The 13,332-nt window shown below is 40.8% G+C and overlaps 1 protein-coding gene across 1 annotated transcript in view; it reads left to right on the forward strand.

The window, feature by feature from the left end:
• Nucleotides 1–174: 174 nt before the first annotated feature.
• LOC130573825 (melanopsin-like) overlaps nt 175–13,332 on the forward strand; it is a 37,098-nt gene continuing 23,940 nt past the window's right edge. Inside the window, exon 1 of the mRNA XM_057366576.1 lies at nt 175–287. Coding sequence (XP_057222559.1) covers nt 246–287 — 42 coding nt within the window. The 5' untranslated portion in view covers nt 175–245. The remainder of the gene's footprint in view (nt 288–13,332) is intronic.

Consider the following 13,332-nt stretch of genomic DNA (forward strand, 5'->3'; position numbering starts at 1 on the left):
TGAACCTTTTATTCTCCAGACAAAACTCATTCTCACACATCCTTTCCATTCCCACCTTTTAAAAGCTAAACACTCAGACCAAGTATGTGGAAAATATTGTTAATATATTGAAAAAGAATTAYATAGGTATAAAATTGTAACTGTTTTTCTAATATCTTTCTGGCCAGAGTGCAAGAGAGAAGCTGTCAAAGAGCATTCCTGCCATCAGGTCCCTGCTCTTTTCATYATGTTCCAGTGCCTCTGAAATGCTCATCTTTACAGTCATGACACCAAGATGTTGCTGTGAGGTAAGAAATGCCTGGGTAAGACCCATTCACTGTTGCTCACTACATTTTCTGTGGCTATTCAAGCGCTTCTGTGACAGGAGATACTTTGATGTTGAATCATATTCTGCAAATGAAACTTTGGTAACTCCAGATTGAGTTGCTGTGAAGTGGCTCTGTTTTATGCCSTGTCCCTGCTCCTTGRTAGCCCTGCAAGAARCCCARCTATGGCTTAAAYATGTGGCAKCTCASTTGTGCAGCAGGGYAGAGCCACCCTGACCCGGCCATGGRGGCTYRTGGGCTGTGGGRATKGRGCACAGGGAAAGGGAAAGCCAAAGGAAAGCCAAGGTTTGGCCAGCCAGGAGAAGCCAAAGGGGTGGCAGGGGTGCCCAGCTGCTGTTTGCAGCCACCTAAAGGGGGTTCCTGGGAAGGCTCAGCCAGGATCCTTGCAGCAAAAGCATAATAGGCCAGGGGCACGAGTTGGCATAAGAGACATCCCAGGCAGTGCCCTCCATCCCTGGCAGCCCAGGCTGCTCGCTCAGGACTGTGGGAAGCAGATATGGAGCAGGCAGAGCCACGAGTACTGCCCCTCCAAGGGTGCCAGCCTCGGTGGTGGCACCCCCAGGATGGGCCAGGCAGAGGCAGCCAGTGGGGCTGTGAACAAGCTCCTCTGGGTGTCCATCCTTAAAAAACAAAAAAAAAAAGTATTACTTTTTTTTTAATTTTGAAGTATTTGGGTTGGGATGGGGTTTGTTTATTTGTTTGTTTCAAGTCACCCCTTGCACTCGAGAGAGCGGTGGCGTGGCCGGGGAGGGTGACTGACGGGCCGTGCTGCTGGCTGGGGGCGATGCCGGGCTGTTCGATGCGCTGCCGGAGCTGGCCGGAGCTGGCAGCCCAGGAGGGGCTTGCCAGCGCCTTTTTAAAGCGGGGGATTTGCAGCGCTCCTCAGGATGCGTCGCAGCTCGGCAGCCCTGCACGGAGCAGATGTGCGGAGGGGAGGGAAATGCTCTCGGCTGAACCCAAAAAGTACGTGCCAGGAGGAGGGCTTCAGGAAATRGGAGCTGGGCAGGGAGGAGGGAAGGGAGCGTTTYTTTTCTGCTTTGTTTTCTAAGGAAYGATTTAAAYGAATTGCTTCTCCTTTAGAAGGWRAAAGAAAATCTCACTGAAGTTGTTYTAATGTGAATTTTGATATTTATTTTCCCTGTGTTTATCTGACTCTGCTCTCCTCAAAGRGAAATGTCTTCTCTTTGTGCTGTTTTGTTTAGATTTTTAGGATTGATTTGGAGTTTTGGCTGATAGGAAAACTGGTTGTGCAAGGGGATGATGTAGCAGCAGGTTGCTTATGATGGTATTTATTGCATCATCGAGATCTGATTGATTAAACCTTATGGCGATTTGGTCCATAATAGCAAGAACATTTTTATGAGAAAGGAAATATAAATGAAGTCCTAAAGCAGATTTCGGAGCTGTTATCCTTTTGTGGAGCCGATTAATATAATGTAAAGTGAAGTGCTGTAGAAAGGCTTGTCAATAGTTTGTATATTAAGCTAGGATTATTTGAACACATTCATAAAGAAAAGAGGATTTTCTTGTGCATTAAAAATTAGTTGTGATGATTTGGGGCAGAAGACTCAGATAGGTCAGCAAGCTAAATATAAAAAATTTGTGTACCTCTGTCCTCATACAGCCCCATCCCTGTATACTGTGACCTTATACCATTACAATATTTTGTTGACATTTTAGGATAGAAGATTTATTGCTAAATCTTTGATAACTTGTCTGGACTTTAAAGTATTAGCCAGCCCAGCCCTGGCATTCAAAGAAGTCTACCAAGAATACTTGTTTCTATTCTGAAGAGTGGAAGAGAAAAGGCTACAGGAGTGCTATGCGAGTAACTCCAGCCCGGAAGGGAAACTGCAGATATTGTTTCATTGCAACAGGTCATTGTCCTGGGACAAATCAGAAAAAAAAATTGGGCAAGCTTTTTATAGAGTCCTTTAAAGTAATAAGTGGCRAGTGAGCAGGAGTTTGAGCATGTAACTCATAACTCCAGATTATTTACCCATATTGTGTTCTGGCACTGCTAAAGATCTCAACTTTCAGTTTACTCTTTTTAATCACATCTTTATCACAGTGACTCTTTGCATTATTTTTGCTGTTAGATTTTCCCTAAAGTTTCTSAGGAAATCCAAGTTTTGTTTCCTGTCATTAAATACTCACCAAATTTTGAGGTGGTTCACATCCYGTGGCTTTCTCTTGACACAAACTTAACTGTGCAAAAATGTGTATATGCAAATAAATTGATCAAGGGATTTAAAGTTGAAATTCTGTTGATTTTGGCTGCTTGCAAAGGTTGTAGATTATTCCCCACTTAGTCTGTCCCGTGTTTCCAATGCCCTGAGGTGTCAGCCTGGAGAGAGAAGGTGGATGATGAAGATGGTCTGCATAATTCAGCAGTCCCTGGCTAAGCAGATTGGAAGCAGAATTCAGTGCACACACTGGACCCAGAGTAGAGACGTGTGTCTGCATATTGCTGTGGGTGATTAAGGGAGGCTGCTCACACTCCTGAGCCCCCAGGGCATGACAAAGCAGTGTTACTGCATGAGATGTTTCAGCCTTTGGTATYAATGTACCCGAGACTTTTTCAAAGTTATGCAAACTTAATAGAAGCATGGAGTTGCAAGACATCACAGCTGCAACACAGGTCAAGCTCTCTGAGCCCCGAAAAGTAGGAAATTTTAGTCTTTAGGTGCATGGGATTTTAAATAGTTACTCATTCTGCAGCTRAGAGGAAGCAACAGGCTGACTTGCATAAATTGATTGCATGCTGCTAGACACTCTTTRTAAATTCTGTGTTGAGGACAGCCACTCTAGGAAATGTTTAAATAACAAGATATTGTTCAAACTTCACATGCAGCTTCAGTAGGCACTGGGACTTGAGYACGTGCTTAGCAGGTAGATAACTCAGCAGGCAGAAATGCCTGGTACAGACGGTGGTCAGTGGCTGGACATGTGATGTGGCACATGCAGAATGCAGGGCATGGTCCAAGGATGCAGGCTTGGGCTCCTGTGCAGCTGGATCACCCCCTGTGCCTGTGGCAGCTTGTTGCAGTGAGGTCTGAGAACAGCCCAGGGAATGATAGCAGCACCTTTGTTTGGCAGCATTTGCAAAGTTGAAACATACCCKAAGTAGGAAGCCCAAGAAATAGGGAGATGGACTGTTGTTGTTCTTGCAGATCCCTGTGAACTGACTGCCATCAGCACAGCTGTGCTGCCAGTGAAATGACTGACTGAGTGAAACCAAGCCCTTGCTGGCTGAATGATGAAATGGGCAACATTTAAACAGCTGATCTGGACCTACTGAAGCAACAGGAAGGGGCACACTTTGGGCATACTTTGCAGAGTTAGCAATGCTTGCAAAAAGGACTGGGTCTCAAGTGGGAAGGAAATTTATTTGGGTTTTAATTATAAAAAGGACAAGGTACTTTCATTGAGTTTTCCGCAATAATTTTGGTGTTCTGCAGTACCTTTAGTGTTCAATAAATTACCTGCCTTTTGTTGAGAAAGAAAAATGTGCATAGTTTCTTATACACCTGATGTATTTTGCTACAATTTCTATACTGAAATTTGTGCAAATACTCAAATAATGCAGTTGACTTTACTATGAGAGGGAAAGGGTCAGCATGGCTTGGAAAMGTGCACTGTTTCTGTCACACYGTARTTGCTGTTGTAAGAGGTTCCTCCCTCCATGGTGCTGCAGATACCATTGCACCAAAGCTGAGCCTGGTAAAATGAAGGTTAGGAGTGACTTCAGGTGGCTGTGAGACCCTGGATAAATGCTGCCACTTTGGAAAACTCGAGTGGCACTGCTGTAGGTAAGTGCCAGTCAGTTACTCCTCAAGCAGCTGGTGAGGGAAGGCAGTTTGGCTCAAATGCTGGAGGGCTGCAACATCTGCAATATTTACCAACCCTCCTTCACAGCACAGGAGGGAGTAGCCTGATGATGTCCTGGGTGGTAATGCTTCAAAACCCTTAAGTAAGCCGTTTGTGACAGAACTGTTTTGTATTCAGAATCTGAAACRACTGTCAAATTGCTTTGCACGCTCATTAGCTCAGTGTTTGATGCAACAAAACTAATAGCAGTGAGCTTTTGCTGAAGTTCAATGCAATTTTGCAACTAAGTGTTAACTTTTTGTGTTCAGTGGGCTTTTACTTATGRAGAAAACTTAAATTAGTATCTCTGTTACTTCCACAGCTGTTGTGAGCAAATTGTGCTTTCATCCGTTTTTCCATTGAGAGCTGCTCTTTAATGTGATGCTTTTCCAGAGTTGGGTGGACAGAGGAAGGTCCAGTGTGAACTCAAATCTAGTATGGACGTGACTTGAGACAGACACAATATTTTCTTAGACTTCTCGTTGTTTTTTGAGATTYTCTGGTGCATATAACTTTGCTGGCTTTTTAATATGCTTTTTGGCATTTTCTTCTCTGTAAAATGGCACTTTTCTTAAATSAGAAAATGGAGCTTCCTTGCGCTGAGATTTTCTATTCTGGTAATTCATCCTCATTCCACACTGATGTTGCAGAGGCAATGTAGGAGATGCTTCAAATCCACGCCATATCCAGAGATTATCATGATGGTTGAGAGAAAGATGGTGTTTCCTAATATAAATGTGCTAAAATTTCTGTTAGCTTTTGTGGAGTCTTGAAAAGTGGTCTGTAGAATTAAAACAGAAGACCTTATTAAAACAACTGCATCCACATTATTTTCAGTGGTTACACAGTACAGTGGAGAGGGAAAGATGAAGCTTCTTTCACTGCTATGTTGAAGGTTTGTTGATCTTCTCCAGTCCAAAGTAAAGGCATTTGTTTTTGTGTGAGATTTAGTTTCTTCTCCCAAGATCAGCCCTCCCATGAGATAATTTTCTGAGATACAGAAATTACTTATGCTATATACATCTATTTACGGCAAATGTGTCGATTCCTGCTTCATTAGTTTAGAAATCTGAAAGTCTTTTGATTGCTGTAATTTCTCTCTAATTATACTCATATTGCAATTTCTTATTAGCTTGCCAATGTTGCTTCTATCTTTGAATCTTCAGTGCTGCAGTAGATTTCCAATTGTAAATGGAGCTGCCAGTTTCACTTTTCCTTTGACACTGGTCTCTGTGCCTTTAGCAATGCTAAATCCACAAGAAATTTGTAAGTTCTTCACCCTCCACGTGACTAGAAAAGCATCTCCTTCCTGGATGAAAGTTCATTTTGCTCTTGTTTTAGAGAGTTAAGGCTAGTTGTGCTCATGCCAAAAGGTTTCTTTTGACAATGAAGACTTGTGTTTGGCTACCGAGATAGGTCTTCCTGAACATGTTTCACCCAATAACTTCTTCCTCTTCCCAGTCATCTTCGTTATCTCCATTACCTGTGATGGCTAGGTACTTTATGCTGAGTATCTAGTGGGAATCTGTCAGATTAAAATGCATTAGGMCATTTACTGTACTTAACATTGTATTCAGTGGTCCAGTTAGATTCTCTAAAATTAATCATCAAATCTTTCAAAGCCAGATTTTCGTGATGCTTAGGCACCTAACAGGACAGATAACACTCCTAACTGGGAGTTTTCAGCACCACAGAGAAGTGGTGACTTTTGTCACCAGTGCAATCAATAGGTGTGAAGTGCCTAAAACCTCTGGAAATCATTCTTTTCATGCAGGATTTAAAGCCACGGTAGGAAGGAGAGTTGCAAATTGAGTGGAGCACTTTACTGCAGCCTACCTATGCAAGAAATACGATCTCTGCAAAGATTATTAATTGAAGTTATCTGCAGTTTCTGTGTGTAAAACAGCATTTAGGTTCACTTGGTCCCAGTTTCCTGTGAAAGTAACAGAAGATAGGTAGGAAGATTTTCAATTTACTGAGACATTTACTGAGGACAGAATAGCTGTCCTCAAGTAACTGAAATAATATTTAATTTCATTTATGGCTTAAACCCTTATTTATTAACTATGTGTTTTGGAGGTTTTATTGCTGCCATTATGGAATATTTTAGATTGGAAGGGTGGTTGTCAAGTTCTATGACTTCCAAGCAGGGCTAACTTCAACATTTTAGCATTCTTTATATTCCTTTCCTGTGCATCTGTAGGAAGTGTCTGGCTTTGCCTTCTGCATACCCCCCTTCCATGCACAGAGGAACATTAAATAGAAGCAAGCAGATATAATATGGAATAATCCTCAGCTTAGAGTGATCAGACAGTTGTTTGATCTAAACAGAAACTGAATGCTACAGTGTTTATACTAACATCACAAATGTGCTTGAAGTTAGCAGATTGGGAGTGTTCACTTGCTGTATTCCCCATGTTCTTCCTCTTAGAAGCATCTGTTGCCAGGCTCTGTCAGGTGTAAGACACAGGAGATGGTGGGCCTCTGATCTGACCACTTTTAGCAGTTCTCATGTTCCCAGATGGACATGGTGGAATGATGCAAAATGGCATCAAAAAGTTGGGTTGGACTCCACCCCCACCCTGTCATCCATGACCCAAGTTCTTGTTGAAATATGGAAATTACCCTACTTGGTGAAGAATATCTCTGGTTTCAGGCCTTCAGTTAAGAATATTTCTTGCAGCAGAAAAATAGTTTTTTTAAATAAAAAGTGAAATGTGGAGAGTGAGATGGATTCTTTGGTAAATCTGCAGYTCTTTATGCTCAGCTAGTAAAAGTTGTAAACAAGCGTCATTGTAATGTAGGTAAAAAATTGTACAMTATTGTTATTTGTACTTCATCATTCTCCACAGTTCTTCATCAGTGACAGAGTGAGTATAGAGCAGAGAATCCAGCAGGAAACAAATGACCACATTGATGAAAATTATTAGCTAAATGTATTTTGTAAAATAACATTAGAAAGACTGTATGGGATTAATAAAAGTTATTAACAGCTTGCCTTAGCTGATTTATTAGAATGTGTTTTCATTTTGTAATCAACCTTTGAAAAGCTAATATCARCTAATGGGATTTTTTTTCCAAGGTCCTTAAAAATAAGCCCATGTTTTGATGGGATCTGTTTAAACTGCAGGACCCTCTTCTCAGAGCAGTTTCCRTGCACAGATCTTCCAGCAGCAGTTGAGTGGGTCTTCCCAAGAAGCTGAACAGTGGAATGAAAAGACTGCAGACATCTAGACAAGGTATGTAAGGCCAGAAATGGCTGGTGARGGATTTGCTTTTAATTAAAATTTAAATATTCACTTGTCCAGAAGTCAGAGTATATGTTCAAACTTTTTGAAACCTCAGAGTAAAGATCAGAAACCACTGGCAGAGATCAGAATTTCAGTGTGTTGCCGACATCTGTGGACAGGCAGACATTTCTCCATGTGCTTCCATTAAATCCAGTAACATGTGAGCATCCTGCAGGAGCTTAGCTCGTGCTGCTGGGGCTGGTGGAGTAGGAGAGGGCTTGGTCTGGGTAGGCTGTGGATGCTGTGCCACTTCCATGCCATCAGCCAACAGTGGCAGCTGCTGAAATGGTTTTTGATGGGCAGGCTGGAGCGGGAGCATCCCAGTTGGAGGCATCTGTGGCTGGTGAAATGGGAACAGCCATTGTCTGGTAGCCTGGGATGAGTAAAACAGATCAGGATGAGCTGCAGGAACTCAAAGGAGGCTGAGAAGGGAGAGCAGCACGGGGTAAAGAGCCCATGTTATCCCCAAGAGTTACAGAGCTAAGTGTGTTCAAAACACCCTAACCACCCGAGTGGCAAACATGGAACGATAGGATTTCTTTCATTAGGKGAACTTTGTGTGATTGTTAAAGAACTCCAGTTAGCAGAGGATGCTCAGAGGGAGAAAAAAAGCCTATGAAAGTGTGCTGCATAATAAGATTAAACAAAGATTTGCTGCAGTTTCTCCCTGAAGAATGCTAAATTTCTTGTATTGAAGGACTTAACCAGCATATCATGTTTTGTCCACCCATATTTTTAACTAACATGCTCCAAGGCTCTAATATATATATATATATCCTGAGATTTCTCTCTCCTGCTTTGTTGTTGCACTGTGCTAGCAGTCATCTGTTCCCTCATGGCCAAACAAATACGCACTGAACTGTGATAGTCCAGCTAATTCTGCTGCAGTGTCAGCATTGATTAGATTTGTTCAGTGTGCTGCCTGCCTGAGCGTGCACAGCTTGGGTTGTGATTCGGGGTGCATTTGGACACTGCATCAGATAATTTCCATGTCATTTATGGCCAAGGGGACAATATGGTGGGTGTCTCAGGGGTCACATTAAGGAACTGTCTGTGCTGGCATGCAAGCCTGTGAGGGATGATAAGGGAAAGATGGACTGAGCCCTCCACTCAATTGAGTGTTAGCAGCTTCTGGTTGTGGGTTTCTATTGGCTTGTTTTTCAAAAATTCATAAGTCATGGTAAAATTTGGTTCTTTTAGGTCTCAGACTAGAACTGGATATGTTTAAATAAAAAATGTTGTCAAGACCTGGTTAATATTACTTTTCTGGATTATATGAGTACACTTACACTGGAAATGTTCTCAGGAAACGTGTCTTTGGTACCTTGCTTTAAAATTTTCAGGTCGTGAAATTGAAGTCCATTGCCTCAAGGTTTGATTCTAGTGGCATGGATTCAGGAAAGGAAAGAAATGTGCTAGTTATTTGCCAGTCCTTCACAAAAAACAAGGCTGGGTTGTGCAGGCACACTCCATAGAAAAACTCATAGAATGTCGAGTAATCCCTCTCGTTTGCTAATCCCTGTCCAACCCATGCAGAGAGCACTTGAGCTGGAACTCAAGATGGCTTTTTTTTCAGCTGGGCTGGTATTTGTTTTTGAATTTTTTGTTCTGGATTTTTATTTTTGTGCTCTGACCAGCAAATGTGTCTTTTGTGGCTGATTTCAGCAGTGGAACTGAATATGCACATAGAAAGCAACATCTCTTTGCTTTCCAGAATAGGCTTTAGATTTTAAGGTTCTTTTAGTCAGTCTCCAGAGAGATGAAAATACACCCTTAGAGATCTTCATAACTAGCAGACAGATAYGAAAACTTAAATTATTTTCAGTTACATTGTTTGCTCCTGACTGATCTATTAATCTCATGACCATAATGTTAATATAATAATCATTAATTAGAAAACATCTCAATTATTAATATCCTTTGTTTTTATTGACTCATTAGGCTGGAAAAGTAAAAATCTGAGTATGCCAACTTTAAATATCTATCTGATTTATTCTTRTGTTGAGAACTCAGTGAGGCTTTTTGAAGTTTTTGAGGTTTTTTTCTACTATCCCCAGCCATGTCTCATTAGATTGCTTACAAGGAGTTTAAGCACAAATACCACAGGCCTGAAAGAAAGCTTCTCATCAAAGCAGAGGCTCTGCTAAACATGAGATCTTAAGGATACATACCCCAAATGAATCCTTAAATCCCTTTTTTTCAACTGGCCAGAAGCCCAGAAGCAAATTGCTGGAATGGAATTAACTAGATACGTACTTTATTATAGGGAGAAAACTCAAGGTTTCCTCACAAATTTCTGACATCATGATGAGCACCTGCCTAGGTCTGGAGCAGACACCTGAGTTTGCTTCTTGTCCTGTTGCACACAGGCAGTTCCTGTTCCTCTCTGTCACTTTTGGGGACTGTATTGAAGTCAGGTCTGTTTGCTGAACCAATTTTCGTTTTGATTAAACACATGCTGTAAATGTGTGTTTGAGTGCTTCTGGCTTTGGCATGTGATCTGATTGGAACGAGTGTGGGAGAGAACTGTCACTCAGAGACTGATAAGGAAAATAACTTTTCCACATGTGGATGATCAYGGTTTGACTTGACTTTCTGAGGGCCAAGTTACCCTGACCTTACTGTAATTGGTGTTGGAACAGTTCTGTCAGCCAGAGCAAGCAAAGTTGTTTTGATTTGGTTTGAGGTTTTTTAAAAATATTTTCCACAAATCTTCATTTTAAATACACCATCTTTTCTAATCTGAGGATCACTAATTCTACTGTAGTCACTACATAGCAACGACCTGTTTGCTGCTTCAAGAGTTCCTACGTACAAGATATTTCATTAAGCCCCAAATTTCAAACCAGATGGTGCTTCATACTGAAATTACCTGGATTATATGGAGTATCAGTGAAATTTTAAGGAACTTGGCAAGTGCTATCTGCTAGCTGGCACGCTCAGTTTTCTCCCATCTCATCTAACATACCTAAGTATTATGCACTATTTTTCTCTAAAATTTTCAGGTGTAACAGTACAGACAATTTTTTTGTGCAGCAAACCAAACTTCTATGTTGTGAATCCACAGAGCACTTCAACACAGGGAGGCTGCTATGTTGTTAATTTATTCCCTTGTTAGTGCACATTAATCCTCTGTGTAAGCAAGCCCTTCCTTAAGCTCATTTCAGTGTAAATCATTTCCACAAGATGAGCTTGCACCCATGAGCAAAACCAGAGGGTAAATAAAGCTTTGGATAATCTTATATCCACCTAATGCCAATCATACAACCATTCCAGTCCATTATTTTCTACCCCGACCCAATTGAAGGGGACCTGCCCTTGCCCTCCTTTTTTGATGACAATTTTTTGTCTTCTATATTGATTAATTCATTTTGTCATCTTTATTATTCTTACCATCTGAAAAGCAGAAACAGATGGCTGGAATTATTTTGCCATCGTTTCATCACTAAAAATCATTTTACAAAAGCTTTCATTAACTGACTTCCCTGATCTGTTTCAAGCTTTCCATCTTTACTTTGGGAGAAACAGACCAAGTTTATTTTTATATCTGGTACCTGCTTCCTTTGCCAGATAKTTGAGGGACAACTGTTAATTGTTTAGTCTCCATTTGCCCGTGGATCTGTTAGCTATCCCGCCAGCAAAGCCCTCCAAGCAGCCATGTAAGTGACAGTGTTTTGATGTTGTAGTCACTTTGTATATAAGGGCAAGGCCACATCATGGTTTATGTGAGTTGTCAGGTCCTCCAACAGCTCATAGAGTCAAAATGCAAAAGTGATTGTGGCATTAATTCAGGAGTCAAACACAGCGAGTACAGGGTCAGTGAGTATGCCAGAAGCTGGCCCTGCTGCAATTCCTGGCATCTTCATGGGCTGCTTGTTTATGTTTGTGTTTTTGAGTTAAACAATCAGGTCATTCTGGATGGTGCCTTTGAAATGTTCACTTAGGAAATGGATGTGTCTTCAGCAGAGAGCTCAGGATTCTGTTCCAGGACCAAAAAATGGGGGGAGGCAAAGCCAGTCTGGGGGAAAAATGAACAGGTGAACCCATCTCACTTAAGCACTTGAAAGCTCAGTGCACCCATTAAATAGTCAATATATTTGTTGMATAAGATGTAATGCCTTTCTGCATTATTAGGTTAAATCCTTAAAGAGGAGCAAGACTGAGGTGGTGACACGAGATGGATACAAAATCTGTGCAGTACTAAGTCTAAAAGGCAGGAACTTCCCCACAGTACAAACTAATTTTTTGCTGATTCATTCCTGCTGTCATTGACCATACATCATTTTGGTGCTGAGAGGCTAATATTGACATAACATTTTAAGACTTATCATTGTCTATAGTGAATGCAACCTGCTGTATGTAGCCGCTCTTCTGCTAACCAAGTTGTCTGGAAAGATTTGTAATATTTATTTATTGGGTTGGAAAGACCCATAGCCACATGGAATATTCTCCTATAATTTAATTTTATTCTTATTACTTGTGAGAAACTACAAGTAGCAAAAAAAAAAGCATAGAGCACTAATAACATTTGAGAAGATGTGCAAAAAACAGCTTCTCATTAAAGCTTGTCACTAAGTTTGTAATTTCTTTTTCATATTTCTAGCCTTCAGCCTCATACGATACATTGACAAGTATTTGGCTTGTTTATCAAAATTGCTTAAAGGTCAGCTTCTCAGAGGTGACACTGTAGGAAAAGAGAAAAGGCCTTTAATTTAATGAGAATCCTAAAACCTTGATGACAGTACTACTTGTCTCCAGATGGGTGTTACTCTGTATGGAGAATGGCTCTGTATTAGAAAAGCAACAATTGTTCAACAGAGTAAATTTTAAATTCTCTGCCTTAAAAGTGTTTAAATCTTTATTCTAARAGTTTTMTATTGTGAAACTATGCCAAATTGGYRAWATACATTSTGTGAGKAAAATGAGGTGTAAATTCTCCTTGGTTAGCCTACAGCTATTTGTAGTGGTTTAGCTTGTTTTATTTAGAAAATTTCCACTAGTTTAATGAAATTATTTTATCCAAGTTGAGATTTTCTTTTGAAATACACATATACACACACAGATAYGCACATTTTTCTTCTCAGATTCAAATGACAGCGTTATGAATGGCTTTCTGTCTTTATCAGCTTGCCACATTTCATACAGCTGGATGCCTGCCACATCCTTCTCTCTCAGGGTAACACGAGCACAGTGAATGAGGATCTGTCTTTCCATTCAGATCTTAAAGTTATCTAAGTACTATTAACATTGCAGTAAAAGTGGCCGTGGTATTTCATGGACTCCCCTGGAGGCAAGATCCAAAGTCTGTGTGATCTRAACATCCCTCACTTCTCACTGAGATTGAAGGCTCTATGTAATCCCTGGTATTTATTGCCTTCCAAATTCCACTCTGTRAGCATCAATAGTTTATATTTCATCCAGTATTGCCAGCGAGCTGTAAGCTGGGTTTACAAATGTGTCATGTGAGACGTTTTTCAGCTTTTGACACAGCTCACCACCCGCGAATGAGTAAACGGGGCCAGAATGTCCAAGTCAGCTTCTCTTCAGCAGAGAGATAAGGCAAGACATCTCTGGGTGTGAAATTCGTGGTCCATTTCTCAAATGAATTTCTGCAACAGTGAATTCCCATATGTTGAAGTAAAGCATAATTTGTGTGACAGGCAAACACTATTTGCCCTGAATTATATTTATATCATAGTCCTCTATATAATAAACCTCTAGGTAGCGGCAAATCCTTAGTATGCCTAACAGATAAGCTGGAAAGGAAGGAAAAAAAAAGGATCCTTTTTCTTTCTCCCCAGTTTAGTTTCTTTGGTATGCAGTGCCACAAATGTGGCAGGGTTGTG

The sequence above is a fragment of the Malurus melanocephalus genome, unplaced genomic scaffold (genome assembly GCF_030028575.1).
Source record: "Malurus melanocephalus ecotype Western Australia unplaced genomic scaffold, MMel_1.1 scaffold_68, whole genome shotgun sequence".
Classification (NCBI taxonomy): domain Eukaryota; kingdom Metazoa; phylum Chordata; class Aves; order Passeriformes; family Maluridae; genus Malurus; species Malurus melanocephalus.